The sequence below is a fragment of the Melospiza georgiana genome, chromosome 3, assembly GCF_028018845.1.
Source record: "Melospiza georgiana isolate bMelGeo1 chromosome 3, bMelGeo1.pri, whole genome shotgun sequence".
In the NCBI taxonomy this organism is placed as follows: Eukaryota; Metazoa; Chordata; class Aves; order Passeriformes; family Passerellidae; genus Melospiza; species Melospiza georgiana.
Genome location: NC_080432.1, coordinates 109566447 through 109586285, shown reverse-complemented (window position 1 = coordinate 109586285; position 19839 = coordinate 109566447). Strand labels below are relative to the sequence as shown.

At 37.5% G+C, this 19839-nt stretch overlaps 1 protein-coding gene across 11 annotated transcripts in view; it reads left to right on the top strand.

Moving 5' to 3' along the window:
• Positions 1-18140, top strand: part of ADGRB3 (adhesion G protein-coupled receptor B3) — a 447992-nt gene extending 429852 nt beyond the window's left edge. For 7 of the 11 annotated variants that reach the window (XM_058019373.1, XM_058019380.1, XM_058019376.1 and 4 more), the window contains 3 exons: positions 7449-7484; positions 15292-15396; positions 17321-18140. In XM_058019373.1, coding sequence (XP_057875356.1) covers positions 7449-7484; positions 15292-15396; positions 17321-17509 — 330 coding nt within the window. In that variant the 3' untranslated portion in view covers positions 17510-18140. The remainder of the gene's footprint in view (positions 1-7448; positions 7485-15291; positions 15397-17320) is intronic. The other 4 variants (XM_058019377.1, XM_058019383.1, XM_058019382.1 and 1 more) reach the window with 3 other exon arrangements.
• Positions 18141-19839: the final 1699 nt, after the last annotated feature.

Here is a 19839-nt window from a genome sequence, read left to right as displayed (position 1 = left end):
AGCAGATCTTAGTTAAGTTGTAAAAATTGTGACAATAGTTACTTCAGCATACACAAAATTATAGTTCCTGACACCGCTTTGGAATATAGGCCTGAAAATTGATCAGTATAATGTACTGCTCCTATAAAGTTATTTTTCTAACTGTATTTGTATAATATATTAACTTTCTAAGATGGGATGTACACACAGAGTCTCAGTCACCATTCTGTATATCATTTTTACACTCAGGAGGGACTAATAACTATGTAGTAGAAAATGCAGTAAAATATTACAAGATAGTAAATATGTAACTCCTCCTAACTTGGGAAGTATACTAGGTTTAGAAGGCTGTATTTTGGTCCAGAATGCCAGTTATGTTTGTAAACCTCATGAAACCCAGCAAAATCTCATGTATTAGGAAAAAAGCACAGATATTGTGGCAGGTCAGAAATGAAAGAAACTGTTTTGGCTTTTGTGTCTGCCTTTGTGATTCCCGACATTGCTGGACGAGGATGTGCTGCACTGAACTGAAGATAGGAGCGTGAAAGAAAATTGTATGTAGAAGAAAATCAGTCTCAAACAGATTCTGATAAGCAGATCCAGCCAGATAAAGAATGTGATTGTGTTTTTACTATGCAGGTGTGTAAGAAGCAAGGGTTGAGGCAAAGCCCAAAATGTTATTGGCTGGAAGTGACCCACTGGATTAACTTTTGTGCCTGCCTTAAACAAAGTAAAAGTGAGGGGGCAAGGAATTTGGGTTTTGGAAGATTGCAAGACTTTTCAAAACACAGGGCTTTGTCAGACATTATGGAGCAGCAAAACCTGCAGCAGGACATTCAAGATCACCCTGCCCACCTCTTTCCTGACAGAGCATGACTGGACCAGCTCTAAAGGAGAAGATCCAGAGCAGCAGAAAGCTTCCCCCTCCTATCAGCTTGTAGCAGGAACACAGCTACAATATCAGCACAAAAAACTTATATCCTGACTTCTAACCCTGAAGGGAGGATCCACCAACCTTTCCATTAAATATCTAAATGTAGACATTCCCCTTCTGAAATGCAAAAAGTGCTCTTCACATTTGGCTCCCCTATAGAGTCAATTGAGACAAATACCCATTTTTAGGCCACTTTTAGACATCTGCTCCAGGATGAAGTAAATTACATACCTCAGTGCATGTCTCTTTTCAGATTCCATAGAGAAATCCAGAATGAGTAGTTCAAACACAAGCACCAAAAATGTTGATGCCCTAAATTTAGTCAGATGCATCCTACTGTTTGTCACAAACTTTCTTCTAAAACTTTTTTATCTATTTTTTTTCTGAAGGAAATGCTTAGATGTGAACGATTAAATGCTTTACTATGTCTAGAGGAATTTTAGTTTGCAAAAGATAGCTTGAGAATGCCATAATATTTACATACAAGTATTGCCCAGATAAGTATAAATTTAAGGATGTGCAGATTTGCAATGTGCAAATCGGCAATTTTTATTTTATTTGGTATGCACCCAACAGTACTTACGTGATTACAGGCACAGACAGGCATATTAGCACAACACAGAGTTTCTGAGGAGGACTAATCAAACATCTGGTTAATCTCCTGAACATTCCTTATATGCATGGATTAAAACTGGCTTTGCTACCTTGGCATCAAAGTGGCTTGTAGTATGCTCCTTCAGTTCAAAGTGTTTTGATTTTAATGAAGAGAACACTCAATACAGTCTTTTGGAATGGTTTTTGTTTTGAAAATGTACACTCAGTGTTGTGCTCATTAAAATGAAATTACTTTGAAGTGAAGTATTGCATTCCCAGACAGTTAGATGCAGAGGAAAGCAAATGTAGAGGAAGAAGCTGATCTGGGAAACATATCTCCAGGAAAAGTAATTAATCTCTTTTTATTGGGCAAAAAAATGGATGAAGAAGTAGATACCTGTGAAGAGACTTGCATTGTTAGCTTTGTGGAAGAATGAATGGTTCTTTAAAGGGAACTGTGGTTAGTGTAGTGTGAGCAGAAATGGAAAAGAGCTGAAAGAAGACAAAGCCTATAAAATACTATAAAATTAAAAACATGCAAATACAGGCAATAGAAACATTTATTAAGGGGGGATGGGGTGAGGAAATGTCATGTACTTTACAAGAATGGGAAGGAAAGGACTTCACAAATTATTTATTTCACATAAAGAACTGGAATTCTCTTTCCAGACTCTTATCTTCTTTGTTTTTCTGTCTCAGATTCTAGTGTGAGATTTTTATGTGTATTAAGTTGATTGTGTGACCAAAATAATCCTTCTGTGTTCATTTATGAGAGCTCTTAATACATTCAGTCAACTCTGTAGGTCCTTGGCCAAATCACTGACAGGGGACTTAAGGAAGAAAATACCGCTACAGCTGAGAAAATAAAGGGGTATGTTTAAGATAGTGAAATGCAAAGAAAAATTAAAGATAGGTAAAGAGCATAAAAAATTTTAAAAAAAGGTGGGAAATATGGCAGAAATGGAGAAAAAACAAAATTAAGGTATTAGGAAGAATGAGATAAAAACAGCAGGGAAGGAACAAAATCTAAAATAATAATAATAAAATCCCCAAACCAGGAAAAGAAGGAAAAAAATACAAAGTTAAAATAATCAATTTCATCAATAAAGTACCAGAGCATCAGGCAGGGGAATAAAGCAAAATGTTGTGATTTTGATTTATGACATGAGAAGTAAAAAAAAAGAGAGAACAAAAATATAGAGATGAGCACCACAGGAATTTCTTCTTTATCATGTTTCCACATTGCATATATTTTCAGGCATTCTGTATCTCAGATTTCTATCCCTCCCATTCCTCATTTCATTCTTCAATAAGCTGTGGAGACAGCTCTTGCCAATTTTGTGACTCTCAGTAAAATGAAGTCTAGCCTGTAACAACCCTCCCTTTCTTTCACTTGAGTGAGTAGGTCCCAGAGTCCTCTGACTTCAGAAATTGATGCAGGTTATTTTCAGGGTATCTTACAGAAGTGGGGGTAGAATCCGGCAGAGTTTGTTGTAGTAACTGAAGATGTGAAGAATTGAAATTTTAATCAGTCTTCTAAAATGCAGCATATATTGCAGACTTTATTTTATCACTGTCTATTTAACAGGTGCTACATTTTCCCTCAAAGCATTCAGAAACACAAAGCAAGTGGTCTTAGCTGATTGAGTAAATAAACATGCAGGCTGCCCTATAAAAACAGGGAGCAGCAGGACACAATAATTTGTCAGAATATTTTTAAAGTAAGATCTTTGAATTTATGTTTATGCTGAGTATTGGCATACTAAATTTGCTAGTGTGTTTAAAGACTTAAAATTCCCACATTAAATTCTCTTTTTCATGAAAATTTGCTGCCTTTATGTCTAGCTCATGTTATGAGCTAGTAGCCAACAATCCTCTATTAAAAATCTAGAGTGTTTTTCAGTTATATATACACAAAAGGCATTTAAAATCAAAACCATCTTTATATGTTCCACCTTTATATCTCTTGAGGGCCAAATCAGATTTTTCTTTACTTTTGTTCTGGGAAAAAATCCTCCTCAGGCTAAGATCTTGTGTGTCAAATCTTATCTCAGAGCAAATTATAAACTGCTGATAATAGGACTTTATATTAATGGAAGCATGGTTATAGCCCTCTCTATAATATGGTATCTCTGGTTTCAATTATGCTTTACACAATGAAATATATCTTTAGGAGTATCTGATGTAATTAATCAGATAGTGGTGTAATGCAGAGTGGAATAAGAAGGAAAACAGGCATTTGTCATTTCACAGACATGGAGAGGGATTTCATTAGTCTTTTAGTAGGAGCAGCTCTTTCCTGGTGCCAGCGGATTAGTGTGTGCTGGTGTATGGAAATTATTCTTCGAAATTCTATTTTTGTCCCTCAGCAGAGTTTAAAGTTGTTCTGGAATTACACAGAGAAGCTATACATGATTAGCACAAAGTAAAATTGAAATAAAATAAATTACTACCACAAATCTTTTTACACAGAGTTTTATTTTGGCTCTGGCATGAAGGGTACGGGGTTTTTTTCTACATAAAATGGGTTTTATCAATTAAGGTTAAAGAGCCATAGAAATCAGAGATGGAAAAATTCTTGTCAGGTCATCATTTCTATCAGTGCAAGAACATCTACAATATATTTCTCTAAAACTTAGTCAAACTTCACTTTCAAGACTAGAGTGAAGGACTTCCACTGTTACCCTTAGTAATTATTAATTTTAATTAATTATTAATTAATTAATTCCCTTAGTAGTTTCCATGCAAAACTAATTGCATGGATCTTCAGGTTTTATACACTCCCTTTATTACTGACCCTTGCAGTTCTCCAGCATTTGGGGCTCTTCAGCTTGGAGAACAGATGAGTGAGGAGCGAATAGGAAACTATTATTCATGTCTTATAATATCAAAAAGAAGAACATCAATAAAATGTCAAAGAGATAAACAACCTAATTTCCTTTGTCATATTTTACATATTTAAACTGTGGAATTCACTACTTCAGCACATTTTAGATTTCAGAATAAGCTCCTCCCAAGGAAATTCTGAAACTACTGAAGACTTAATGGATGGTATTGTGGTAGAAATGTGATTTTATACTTGCCCTTCTCTATATCATTCCTGAAATGTCATAGCAGGACCTGGTCAAATACAAAATACTAAATGAGGCAAACCACAGATAATATCCTTTACAGGTTTTTGTTATTTGTATTCTTTTAACATTAATACTCGAGTGAATCTCCAACTGATCCTTGGGAAAAACTCACCAACTTCCAGTGTAATTTTTGTGTTGCTAAAATAATTCTCAGTTTTGCAGGTGCATAAAGGGAACATCTTTTTGGAAAGAAACATATTGATGTGACCAGTTCAGCAGCTCATTTGACACAAGGAAATTTCCCCCCTTATTCCACTCAGTTGCCTTTTGTCAGTTTAATGTAGAATGAGCTAGATGGTTGATTTCTGAAAGCATTTAGGTATGTGTGGAAAGCTCCATTTTCATCAGCCAAAAGAGACATAACAAACTTCATATAAGAGGAAAAGAATATATGCAGTCACAATTAATGCAACTATTTTCATGGCTGTTATATATCATACAGAAACTAGAACAATTGAGTAAAATTTCAACTTCCAATTGAGACTAAGTGGAAACTCCTTCATCCTTGTAAGTTTCCTCATGACTTCATGCTTCCCCCTCTCAAAAAATAACACTGCTGTCATGTCAAGACAATGATGTAGCACCCAGGAGGACCTGATCGTGTACCTAGTGCTGTCAGTGACAATATTGCAAAAAACTTTCCATGGTTCAGGATCACATTCATAATCAGCATCCTTTGGTTTTCGAACCTTGCAGAACTTTTCTGCTCCTGTGGCAGTTGCACACATTTTATGTTTTATGTTTGGGCAGCGCTTGTAATGTATTTCATTGTATGCAGCCACGCAAAAAAATGTGAAACACAAGCTCAGAACAGATGTTCCTTACTATATAAGTTTAAAATGAATGCTTTTGTGATAGGTTCTTGTTGAGCCCTGGAAAAATCCTCACTGAGAAAAACCTGTGCTATATGACCTGTTTAGTTATAACTGGTGTGAACTAACAGCTGAATTGCAATACTTGCCTCTCTCTGACAGTAGCACAACTGAATATTTTGCAATCTGTTAGTTATATATTTTCACCATGTAAACAGTGATAGAGCTGTCTGGGTGCAAAACCTAATAATCCAGCTATGCCAGGAATATTTTCACTGGAGTCAAGCGCACAAAGCAATATACAAAAGTTTCACTTTTACAAATCACAGTACCTAGCCAACTGAACTTTTTTTTCCTAAATTTGCTATATTTTTACTTAGGATTCACTGGTATCAGGTTTATTACTGAACTCTAACTTAAAAATAGCTTTTTAAAATATGTTTCAAAGTTACTTCTGTAAATATCACTGCATTATCTGTTGTACATGTTTCTTATTTTGTAGCCATTGAGCCTTTTCAATGCTAGATGTGGTCTAATTGTACCTTAAAAGTAGATCATTCCTCATCACAAATGCATAGATTCTCTTTAAATTAGGCCTTGATGATTAAAGATAGCTTCTCCAAAGCTTGTTTTGTTGGTTGTTTTAACTTAGACTGTTCTTTTATAGAGCCTCAGAACCCTTTAGGCATCAGAGTGTCTACAGTTTTGCAGTAATATTCCTTATATTATTGTGGAATGGAGCATTAAAATTTCACTACAAAACCAGACAATATGTCACAAAGTGGTATAATCAAGGGCTCAGAGACCAAATATCTTCCACTTTTTACAGCCGGAAGACTTGTAAAATCATTCCTTTCAATTTCAGGAGAACAAAGCAGCTTACTAAAACCTGCAGGTTTGTTAAACCAGATAAAATCAAAATCAGGAAGATTCTTCCTCTTGACTTAGTGAGTTTGATTCTTCTTCACTGAAGAAATTAAATGCAGTGTGAAAAGGTTCCTTCACTGTGACTTAAAGCCATCATACCCTCTCAAAAAAATTAGGATTAAGCTTCAAAGCAAATCTTTTTGGGTTTGGGAGTACTTTTTTCTTCTTTAACCCTCCTTCCTGAAGACAAATGTATCTTTTTTCTCATTCTCAATTTTTTTGCATTCTTTTCAGCTCTCACAACCTAGCTTCTTCTTTCTACATCTCTTTAATCTATTGCAAGCCATTTAATTTCCAACTTTAAAAGAAAAAAATGTATTTTTATCCCTTCTCTATAATATTTCTGCTTCTTTTTGATATAATTTGACTTTGTAATTGATTTCTTTTTGGATCTAAAAAATTCTGTGCTAAATTATTTGTAACATGTCTAAGCAATCATATTCTGTTGCATTTTATACAAGTGATTACTTCACTAGTAAATCATTCTTGCTTTATATCAGATGCTTTGAATCAGATTCGTCATAAGTTTAAAACAAAGTCATTGCTTTCTCCATTCAGATTGCCATTGCAAACAAACAAGCTGAAGCTGTGGCTTCGGCTTGGTTTTGCTGTCATTTATTCCATTAAAATCAATGGAGTTGTACCAATGTAAGCCTGATGTAGGAATGAATCAATTTCTGTAAACCTATAAAAAGTCTAAATCATAGATATGTATAGCTACCTGTGTAAAAATGTATAAATATGATGATAATTTTCAAATATCACAGAAAATATAGAAATATTTTATACACCAACAGGTTCAATTGCATGCAAATAACATGCACATTATGCATCCCACTGAAATGCATTCTGGTTTATTTCAGAGAAAATATGATGATACTGGTCTAATAAACTATGCCAAGTCACACATTACTCTTAAATTATCAAGATAAAAATCTCTATCTTCTTACAAAATAATTAATACATACCTAATAGGAAAAAAAGAATGTTATTTAGACTCATTAATATGATTTGAATAGTCCCCTTGTTAATAAAACCTCTTTTTTCTTTTTTTTTACTGCTTAATAGAGAAGAAAATCACGTTATTCGGACCTTGACTTTGAAGTAAGTTTTACTGAATTATTCCTGAATATTAAAAGTATTTTCCTAAAAGTAAATGTGAAGTGTTCATTTTAGCAGATTTTAGCCTTATGGCCTAGTAAATGTGATAGGATTGTTCAATTGGTACTGTACAGAACATGATGAACAATTCATTAAAACTACTTTGGTGCAACTTGTTTGCAAAATATTCTGAGATCAGACTGTCATATTGCAATATTAACCATCATGATTTCAGTTTTTAAATTCTTTGCCTTTTCATTTTCATCTGGGTTTGGTTTTTTTGATTTTTTTTTTCTCTTTTTTTTGGCTGGCTATCTACTTACTGGAACAGTGTGACACTCTTATAGGACAGGCTAAATCACAGCAGAAGTTTGCTTTGCTCAAGAGATTTTCAATAATTTCTTTTCTCTTTCTTCAATACTACTTTACTGAAATATGACTTTCACATCCAAGGAGTGATTATGGATGTGTCAAATTTTGAATGACATAGTGCTGCAGGTGTCAAAGCTTATGGATCCCATGCTATATAAAAAATTAAGTTCATGTAAGGTTCTTTAGGTTGAATATGCATAATTTCTGACTTAGATCCTGTCAAGTGAGAAGGTTTAGTTGTGTTCATTAATGACCATTGTGTTCTCAGTCAATACGATTAAGTCTCTTAGAGATTTGTTTGAAGTTTTTTTCTCTCATTTCTACCAGAAGGAATACAGCAGTTAGTTTTCAAGGGGCTGTTCATAATTTGAGGTTTTCACATAGGTTGTCTATTCATGCATAGAGGTAGTTTGATATAATACATTTTGTTTGTCTCCAAAGAAACTGAACAATTATATTTGCATAGAACCTGCAGATTGTGGGCTAAAATTTGAAAGCCTGTGATCAGCTCATATCAACCATAGCTCAAAAACTCCCCTGTTTGCAAGTACCCTAAATATGCTTTAGGATAAATGCATAGAAAGGAAGAAGAAATACATGAAACAATAACAAAATTCTGATGAGCAAGCATCTCTAAATTCAGTCAGAAGTTTTATAACTGTAGTGATATAAAGAATTCTAAGTTTTAGTGGTTTTGTCATTGAAAAGTAGAAATATTACAATGAGAGTGTTCTCTGTGGCAATAGTTACTAAAACATTCTTCCTGTCACTCAGGAACATAATCCAACACCAAATAAACACCCGCAATGCCTACACATTTCTTTCAAGAAACAGGATTCCTTCTTACATAATTTCTCTTGCTTCCATGGTTTCACAGAGTCACAGAATGGGTCATGTGGTCCAACCTCACTGCTCAGGCAGGGTCATCCTAGAGCACATGGCACAGGATTGTGTCCAGATGATTATTGAATAGCTCTACTGAGGGAGATTCCACATCTCTGGGCAGTCTGTGGCAGTGCAAAGTCACCTGCACAACAAAGAAATTCTTCCTCATATTCAGGAACTTCCTGTGCATCAGTTTCTGCCCTTTACCTCTTGATCTGTTGCTTGGCACCGCTGGGAAGAGCCTGGAAACCTCAACACCACTTTTTAGATACTGATGGACAGTGATAAGGTCCACTCTCAGTTGTCTGTTTTCAAGGCTGATCAGGCCCAATTCCCTCAATCTTTTCTCAAAAGGTAGATGCTTCAATCCCTTAATCATCTTTGTTGCCCTCCTCTGGAGTTGCTCCAGGAGCTCCATGTCCCTCTTCTACTGAGGAGCCCAGAACTCCAAATGTGGCCTCAGCAGGGCTGAGTAGAGGGGCAGGATCACATCCCTAGACCTGCTGGCAGTGCTCTCCTAATGCACCCCAGACACCATTGGCCTTCTTGGCCACAAGGGCACTGCTGGCTCATGGAGAGCTTGTTGTCCATGGTTCTTCTTCCACGTTGTCCATGGACACCCAGGTTCTTCTCTGCAGAGCTGCTTTCCAGCAGGTCAGCACCCAGCCGTTCCTGGTGCGGGGGATTGTTCTTCTCCAGGTGCAGGATCCTGCACTTTCCTCTGTTGAGTTTCAGACAGTTCTCTGCTCACCCCTCCAACGTGTCCTGGTCCTTCTGAAGGGCTGCACAGCCCTCTGGGGCACCAGCCATTTCTCCCAGCTGTGTGTTGTTGTTTATTTACACCTTTTTCTTAACTTGTTTGCAGTATTGCTGTTCCATGGCCTGGCATTTTTAGGATTACTGTTAAAATGCAGGAAAATACTTTTTTGTAAAAAGGAAAGGATGGGGCCACTGGGAGTGAGTGCTGAGGAACTGAGAGCATCAGCAATACTGTGCCAGTTGCTACTGTGTTTTACAAGTATTGATGTAACCCCATCTCACCCCCCAGCTTTATGATTTTTCTGATTAAGTCTGTGGACTTTTCTGTATCCTTACACATAGCACGACTATCTAAGGTAAAATAAAATTAAAAAAGCCAAAAAATGTTGAAATAATGTGGTGTGGCCAAAATGCTGCTCTTTGGATCCCCCAAAGCAGCTTGACTGCAAAATGGAATACAGTCTGGAGGTAAGATCAAGCCAAAGGGATTGAACATTCTACTTAAATGTTTAACACTTTTTCTGATTTGTCTGTGACCAGTGCCAGCTGGCACTCTCTGAGACAATGCCCTTCCATATTTCTGAGGATTCCAAATCATAAAATGACATGGGTGTGGTTCTAAAGATAACAAACGTTAAGTATGCAGTGTGGACAAGGGTGGGACAAGTTTGGCTACTTCTGTCCTTTTCCTTTTAACACTCCCTCTGCAGTCTCTACACCCTTAACCTTTCACATGTGTCTCTACACACATTCTATACACAAATAATCCAGCTATGTCAATCTTAACAAATTAGACATTTGAGGGAATATTCCTGGGTGCCAAAAATGCCAGGTTTTAAATGGATTAGTTTTTAGAAAGACTGTCGCTATTTTCATCTAGACCACCCTTGTCTCTCCAAGAAACTCTTGAGTGTCATTAAGGAACTCAGTTCAATCTGGGTACCATTCACAACAGACAATTTGCTTTTAGACTAAGAGAATTTAATAGAGTTTAGTATTCATGGAGACCATTCCTTGTTAGATGTTGCCAGAGAATAGTGTTGGACATGTTTGACTTATTACTATATACTTACTCATGATTTCATATTTAAAATATAAAAGAAAATAAGATTATTCTAGTGGCTTCAAATGGAACATTCACCTTCATATAAATAATTTGAAACAAAAACAATAAAAATACATTTAAAAATACCTGAGAAAGTCCATTTTTCTCCAAGACCCACAGAACACAAAGCCACCTGCTATGCAATATGAACCCGACAAGACTAAGAACAGGGCTTAGTCTATACATAATAGTTTCTGCTACATAATATACTGCCCACAGTTAGAATTTGTAAAACACTCACTAATCTAGTTGAACTTTGAAGTTTGCTAAATGAACAGTCAACATAAAATAACTTTACAGCTCTTTTCTTGCTATTAATAAAGATAAGTTTGGACTCATTCATGCAGTCTGGTGTCCAAAACATGAGCAAAATTATTGGTCTGGACATTTTGGATCCTCTCTGCCACAGGCTGTGCTAACCCCAGCTAAGTGCCCTCCAACTCCTGTCATTTTTTCTCTACAGCTGGACAGGTAGCTTTTTCATTAAGTCTCAGCACTAACAGTTAGCTGTCAGATCAAATAAAATTCATTGTAATTATGTTGAACAGAAATACAGATGCTGTAGAAATTCCCAGGAGGGCTTTATAATAGGTGAACGCTGGCAGTTACAAAAACATACAGGAGAGCTAAACAGTACTATTGGCATGCATTTTGGGATTCAAGATCACAGTTACCTTTACATTCTATGAGAGGCTCTGACTTTTGGATTTCCCCAGTCACCCCACTCTCTCATTTTTATCAGCCATTCATTGGATTATTCTGTTAACAACATTTATGCCAAATAATTCAGAAAATGCCTTATTACCTCGAGTCAAGGCATCTCTAGCTCTGAGGGAGAACAAGGATACACAGAACAAGTGTGAATACTAGACTGTCTTCTTTCCTTTCCACAGATCAGTAGACTTGCACCAACAATAATGTTAAATTGATCACTGCTTGCTGGAGCTGCATTCTTTCAGAATTTCATCTGCCATAGCTATTTATTATAATGCTACTATAACTCACAAAAGCTTAAAATCATTCTCTTACTAACCTGAAGACATCTCTTTAAGGCAAAGGTAAAAAATAAATATGCCTGCAGGTAAAACTTATTTCCTGCTCCCAAGTTCGGCAACTGATCATACCTAAAACATCTTGAAACAGCAGCATGTTTCCATTAGAGGTCTGGGAAGGCATTTCCCCATCTGTTCTTTCTACTTAGCTGCTTTGTAAAAGATTTGAGAGACCATTTTTAACTGCAACAATGTAGAAAATCTCCAAGGCAAATTAAATTACCGTGGTATTGGTGATGATGATGATGATGATGATGATATTGGTATTTATGAGATTGACCACAAATCATAGGATCTGTGACTAGCTTAGGTTGAAAAGGGCCTTAAACATCATCTGGAGCCAAGCCTGAGCCGCTGGCAGGAACACCTTCCACTGGACCAGGCTGAGCCTCATCCAACCCAGCCTTTAACACTTGCACTAATGGGGGATCCACAACTTCTCTGGCTACCTGTTCCCGTGTCCCATCACCTTCATCATAAAAGTCTTTTTTCTATATCTAATCTATGCCTACCCTCTTTCAGCTTAAAGCCATCACCACTTACCCTGTCTCTATATGTTCTTGTAAAAAGTCCTTCTCCAGCTTTCTTGCAGGCCCCCCTCAGGTACTGCAAGGCTGCTGTACAATCTCTCCAAACCTTCTCATCTCTGTTAGAGATGAACAGCCCGATTCTCTCAGTCTGACCTCATAGGAGAGATCCTCCAGCCCTCTGATCATCTTTGTCGCCCTCCACTACGCTCACTCCAACATGAACCTTTTGTTGGGAACCCCAGAGCTGAATACAGTACTGCAAGTGGGGTGTCATTAAATATTCATGAGTATATTTGTCTTCAGTTAGAGTTCAGCTAAAGCCCTTTCAAAAATAAAAAGGGAGCTGGTTACAGAGTTATGTTCTAAGTTCTCCCTATCTTGCTGACAGCCATCCACTCTGAATCCTTTTCTGTGAGTAGGTGATCATCAGAGCAAGGCATAGACTCTTCAAAACACACACTCTATCTGACTGAAGAGTAGAAATGTGGAAGGGGTGTCAGTTCAGCTTGACCCCCTTTAGGGTGTGGGGCACAGGATTTATGGAACCTTCAGGAGACACCACAAGAGGATGTGTGTCTGCAGCCTGGTGGCTGACTCTGGTGCTTCTGGCAGGGATACAGCATCAATGGGCATCTGTGCAGCTGCACCTAAAGAAAAAAGGGCAGCACAAGTTCATTTTCCATCCTTTTCAGATCCTGATGCTAGTCATCCTAGTATTAGTAGTCAAGACCTCCAGCTTTGTATTGTTAAAACTTAGTATTTCTAAGGTTAATAACCTGGTGTTGTCCACATTGCTCATTTAATAGAGAAAACAAGAATAACATGGTACAAATACTTGGTAGGTTGTTTTCTCATAAAAGAGAGTTACCCAACCAAGCATATTTTCTAGAAAGGAGATAAGATGGTGCTTTCTAACAAAAAATTTCTTAAAAGTCTAGAAATTGAGACTTAAAGTTGGAAATTTAAGTTGCTGCACCTTCAGTTCAGATTGTTCTTTATAAGCAATAGGGAGGGAGTGGGTGTCAGTGGGTAGGAATTATGGAATGGAAGCCAGGAAAACACAAAGTAACCAAAAGATCCATGGGTACATGTTCATACCAGTCATGCTGCTGTAAAGAATAAAATGTAAAGATTTTTTTTTCTGGCAGAGTTCCCAGTGCAAGTATTTTATTTCTCCTCCCACCTGCTTCTCCTCAGGAATAATGTAATGAACTGAGTAAGACATTTGCATTATTCATGTTTGCTATTTAATGACATCTTGGGTCCATGATTAAGGAAAAGATACCAGAAAGTAGCTTTCTCTATATTCCCAGCTTTCTACTAAAAAGTTTCCAAATGGAGATACTTGTTTCACAGCCTTATGTTATTTCCTGCCTTTAGAGCTAGTGTTTTAACCCACCAAAACTGTTTTATTCACATGACCATGTCTCCTTTTTTAAACCAATGATAATATTTGAGGTACAACCCTTTTTTTAAAATTTTGTGTATATGAAAATTTCTAAATACTCTTGTCTACCATAGCAGCAATATCTGAAAAGAATCCCTAGGAAGTCACTTATGTAAAACTCCCCTCATAAATTTTGTTAGCTATGTCTAGTTAAATTACCTTTTGCAAGGAGTTTGTTACCAAATACTGCAAAAGGTTTTCCCTTATTCACCCCACAACTCAAGTTAATAGGTCTTTAATTGCTGATGTCTCATGTCTCTTTGTGAGACATATTGCCAAACTCCTTTCCTCAGAAGTGAACAACTTCTCAAGCTACTGTGTGGCTGTATTAAAGTTAATAAAGATATTAGAGCATAGCAGTAGAAATTCCTGGCCAAAAGAGCAGACACATTTCAGGAAATCTCTAAAGACATAATTCAAATGAAGGGCAAAGTTGGCATTGATAAAGGAATATTGAGTCAGCTGTTGCCACTCCATTTTAAAAGGTACTAACCTAGGCTTGGCAGGGGTGTTACTTGGTGGAAAAGGTCACACTCGAGCACCACATACATAAGTTTTCAGGGTTTCACTTACAACTCCAGGGAAAATGAGGCTTGACACAAAGTCAGGACTTGCACAAAGGCCTGTGTCTGCACCTTGTCTGCCAGCACTCCTGGCTGCCGCCCTGGCTGTAATTCAAGTCCAAGCAGTTACAGAGCTTAAGAAAAGCAAAGCCAAGCCCATCCACTGTTGGGCTGAGGTGAAGCATCCTCAGAGCCTCCCATCCCCAGACCACTGAACCATGAGACTGGTCAAACAGCAAGCAGCCTTCAGCTTGGCTCCAGAGGCTGCTCTGAATCCATTGCTGAGCATGAATTCCCTTTGGAAACAGCTCTGATGAGCACAGCTCACAATCCAGCCTTGAAAACAGGCTTCACTCTCCAAGGAGCTGCCCAGGCAGGAACGTGGCTGAGGCCTGTGCACTGAGGTGTGCATTGTGGGGGCTCTTTGGGGTCACCCCTCTTCCACAGGAATGCCAGTATTCGAATGCAATAATTTATTTTGTCCACGAAATAAGAAAGCAAGTAAAATTGAAAAAATGTGCCTACTTTTCTTAATATGAATGCGATTTCAACTGCATTTTATGATGATTTGAATGACAAGAAGATGTCTAATTAAAAAGACATAACATTTGGGGGATTTCCATTTTGAGCCAAGATTTGAGTTCAGCATTCTCATAAAAATTATTCCGACAGGGGCCATTTAAAAGTGCTGTTGCTTTCCTATAGAAATTAAAATTTTAAACATCTATGCTGAAAATAGAAGTTCTAGAAAATATTCTTGATATTTGAGAAAAACGTTCTTCTGAGAAATTGCCATTACTTTCAAGAAACTTCCAACCTGACATTAATGGCCTCTAATTTCAACAACTTAATAAACATAGGGTTAAAACAATCTCTTGTACACAGGAGGAGCATTAAACACGGCAGAGAGAATGGCCAGGGCAATTCACTTCCATTGGTCAAATCTATAGGGAAAAGATGACCCTGCCAAATTCAATTTACTTTATTATGTTGGAAAAAGTAATGCTTCTCTTAAAAAAAAAAAACAATACAAAGAAACGCAAAACAAAACAACCAGATTCAATTATATATATAAGCAAGTATATTCCATTTTGCAGAAGGTCATGCATACAAGAAAGAGGCATATGGAATTGTTTCAAGAGTTAAATCAGAAATTTCAGACTCTGGACAGATTTCGGGATGTACCAAAATCAGGCAGTATGGTAAGTGTCCTTCTATTATATTTAAAATATGGTGGATCCTAAACAACAGTGAAACAAGAGCCTTTTGAGTCCAGTGCATTTCCCAAGAAGACCTCACCTTTAGGTACCTCAGAAATGAGGAGCAGAGCTATTTTCAGTAATCCAGCCTATGACAAGACTCGTTGCATTCTACAATTAGACCACAACTAACTCACTAACGTCATTGTAGATGACAAGTAATTGAGCTGCAGGAATGCATTTCAAATCTGTATGTGCCTGCTGTGTCTAAGGGCCTTTATACAGAGAAAGCAGCTCACTGATATAATTTGACCAATAAGGCTTTTCATGTAGCTAGGCAAGGGGATAATAAATTAGATACTACAAACAAGTCCAGATGGGTTTACCTGTACGTGCAATTGTCCAGAAAGCACACAAGATCTCTGTAATGCCATGTCTTTTCCAAAGCAGATTTATAAATATTTACCATGGGAAAAGCAAAAATGAAATCATCCTGAGTTGAGGCTGCTATCATCATAATTCAAATTTATACACACACACTCATACACACATGCATAACACTCTAACTACACCTGATAATGAGAGCAAGGAAGTGGTTGATTCTACCTAATTAAAACAGCTCATTTAGTCTGACATATTTTTATCAGTAATATTTTGATTAGTAATAATTTTTATATAACTTTATAATGTGAAACTTGCATATTAAATGGAACTGAGCTAGAATCATTGTATTCTATAACTTTTTCAGAAGAGCTGCTTTCAGACATGAAGAAGAGGTATTAAGCAGATGTGAGGCCAATGGATTTACATCTTTTACATCATCTTAATCCAGCAGAAATTTAGCCCTGATTCTTTGATGAACCTTTATCTGTGATATGTGTTATTTTGTATCAAGTTCTCACTCACTCCTCCTTTTGAGATCAGCTGACATGTAATGTTTTCATTTGTCTCCCTACTTGAGATTTGCTATTCACATAAAGCTTGAATTATTTCAAAATCTCAAAGGGAATCTCAGTGGAAGAGTTGTGTTTACTCTGTTTCACATTGGTGCTGTGCTTTTGAAAAGTCTGCTAATAAAAGCTGCCTAGAGGAATGGTCTGTTTGTGAGACAGTCAGAGAGTGATCCAGGTACCTAAATATAGGCATCTCAGGCTATTTTAGACAGAGGTCTTGGTTTACATCACAGCACAGGCAGCAATGATACAGGGCTCAAAGGAGACCTGCAACTCTCGTGAAAGATAGTTGGAGATCAAGCAGAAAGTTCAAAGGCATCTTAGATGGTGCAAAAATACTGGATTTTAGCAACTAAATCCTACCCATCACATTACTGCAGAAATCTCTAATTAAATTGGTCCATCAAGTCTTTTACCTTATAAAAGGTAGCGTTAAAAAAAAATTAAAAATCATTCAGTAGAAAATAACCACCTTTCAGTCTGTTAATCCTAATATACATGAGCTCATCCACCTGCAAGGCAAGGTGGCTCTCACTTGCCTTGGCATTTTCAAGGTTTCTGTCATTTTGCCATGCACCTGCCACAATTTAAAATCCAGCTGGCAGTCTCTGTTTCAATCCACTCCATATTTCAAGCCACAAACTCTTCTCTGTTACCTTCCTTTCTCTTCTCCCTCTTTTCTCCCACTCTTAGAAAGATGTCTATTGGTACTGGATCTCTCAGCCCATTCCTCTCACATTGGTTCTTGTGAAAGAAAGGGCTTAGCTGGCAGCTCAGGTGAGGAGCCTGCCAAAGTGCTGATTGTTCACAGAGAAAGTCGCAGCGGTGCCGAGCACCCGCCAGCCTGGCTCCCTGCAAAGCCATTTCCCCTCTCCAGCTTCTGTGTCTCATGAGAGCACGTCAGCAATCAGCCTTATAAATGGAAACTGCATTATTTCATCCTTGATTTTAATTCTTCTTTCTTTGGTCTTCAGGAGAACTCAGGACCCAGCAAGGCTCCATGGGACAGTTTCAAAACCACAGGTGACTACCAACACTATACAACGATAAATGTATTAGACACAGAGGCAAAAGATGCTTTAGAACTCAGACCAGCAGAATGGGAGAAGTGTCTGAACTTGCCTTTAGACGTGCAAGAAGGTGACTTTCAAACAGAAGTTTAACAAAAGCGAACTGAACAAAACAGAAACAAAGTAAAAATAATTCATTGCACTGACAGTAAAAAGACTTTGGGAATCCTGACGATCCTGACACTCCTGTCTGAACATTGCAACTCCTTTATGTCAGGCTCTTCCTGTGCCAAATGTCAGTGGTTTTTTTCGTACAGTTTATTCCCACTAGTGCGGCTAGTGGAGAACCAGGTGTACAATTCTTACCATCGTGTGTTGTAAGTACCCGTGGAATGGATTTGTAAGGTAATCTTTATAGATAAACCTCAAGCAACGATTCATGTTGTAACAGCTTCATCTGGTTTAGTTTTCAAAAAACTTCACCATGAAGCACAATGTATATATTTATGCAGTTTTTAAAGTTTATAACAGTCTGTTTGGCCATTACTACACTTTTTACTTTATAATATAAAAGCAAAGTTTTTGTCATTAAATGAATGTCTGTTGAGCTACATTCTTCATTGCTTTAAATGCAATAAAGTAATAATCTCACTTTTATATGAATAATATATTTCACATCTTTATTATTGCAGTTTTCTCTGGAAAGCTCAGAATAGCTTTCTCTGCTGCAGCTGTGTATAAAATATTTAAAATGTTGTATGGTGTAAATAAACCTTTGTCTACATATCAGTTTCCTAGTGCACTTTATTCCATATTGTTTCTCTTAAATTTGAATATTTATACAATTTTCTATAAAACACAAGTATTGAATATGTATTTGCAGTTTTAATAGCATGTTGTATGTAGTTTCTGCAAAAAGTTTCTAAATCATATTAGTAGGCTTGTAGCCATTCTGCATTTTCTTAGGGGGTTTTTTCCAACAATATACCATATAAATTGGACATGTCTGAATACTATTACAATTTTTCTGCTTTATTAGAATTTTTGTCTAGTTGTAGAAAGACAAATAATTGAAAATAAGTTGTTTCAATGCACAGCACCCAAAAAAACCACTGACTTAGAATCTTGTGCATGCTCTTCTTGCTGTATAACAAAAAATTATCTCAATATAAAAATGTTCCTAAGTATTTTAGATTAAAAAAAAAACAAACCAATGAACCAAACCCCAAAAAATTAGTCAGTTTCATCATAAATCACTAGCAGAATATGGTTATTCTTTGTATTGAAAATACAGTTAAATTATTAGGAATAGGAAGATTAAATCTCCTTTTCCATGCATAGAATCAAAACCAGATCTTCAAAAATCTCACCTACAACATAGCTGTGGGGTACAGAGATGGAAGGATATCTCAAATCTTCAGATGTCAGAGTTCTAGAAAAAAGTTTTAAAAACTATTTTGGTTCCTGCTCTATCAAAGTGAATATGCTGCAGCCTACTAGCTGGAGAGATCTTAGAGAGGAAGAAAACATGACCACCAATCTGCTTAGGAAAAGAAAAGATAAGAATAGAGGCGTGTCAGTGAGAACTTAACCCAGAGAGTTGGAAGAGGAAGATCAGCATCCATCTGTTAAGAGAAAAGTACTGAGGATCAACCTTAGGACCAATCTTCAGAACCTGTTTCAGTTTGACAATTTTTTCTTCAGGCCATAAGGTATTTTTAAGACACAAAAGGGAGCCTGACTTGGCCTGCTTTGAGAGAGCACATCATGCTGAATGAAGACTTTTCTAATCTAATGCCTGAGGGTCTAAATCTTGAAACAAGTAAGAAATAACTAGCCACCAGCCTGGTGCCAGGTCCAGTAACTGGCTTAGGTGCCTGGAGGTTAGATGATGTAGTACTATCACCCTGAGTAAGTTTGCAGACAACACTAAATTGGGCAGGAGTGTTGATCTGATGGAGGGCTCTGCAGAGGGATCTGGACAGGCTGGATCCATAGGCAGAGGCCAACGCTGTGAGTTTCAACAAGGCCAAGTGCCAAGTCCTGCCCTTGGGTCACAACAGCCCCATGCTGTGCTACAGGCTGGGGGCAGAGTGGTTGGAAAACTGCCCAGCAGAACTTGAGGGACTTGAGGGTGCTGGTGGCATCAGCTGGACACGAGCCAGGGTGTGCCCAATGGCCAAGAATGCCAGTGGCATCCTGGCCTGTTTCAGCAAGTGTGGCCAGCAGGACCAGGGCAGTGATTGTCCCCCTGTACTCAGCACTGGTGATGCCACACCTGGAGTGCTGTGTCCAGTTCTCTGCCCCTCAGTTTGGGAAGGATGTTGAGGTGATGGAATATGTCCGGAGAAGGGTCTAGGGAGTGAGTCCCATGAGGGGCAGCTGAGGGAGCTGAGGTTGTTTAGCCTGGAGAAAATGAGGCTCTAGGGAAATCTTATCCCTCTCTACAACTCCCTGAAAGGAGGCTGTAGGCAGATGAGGTC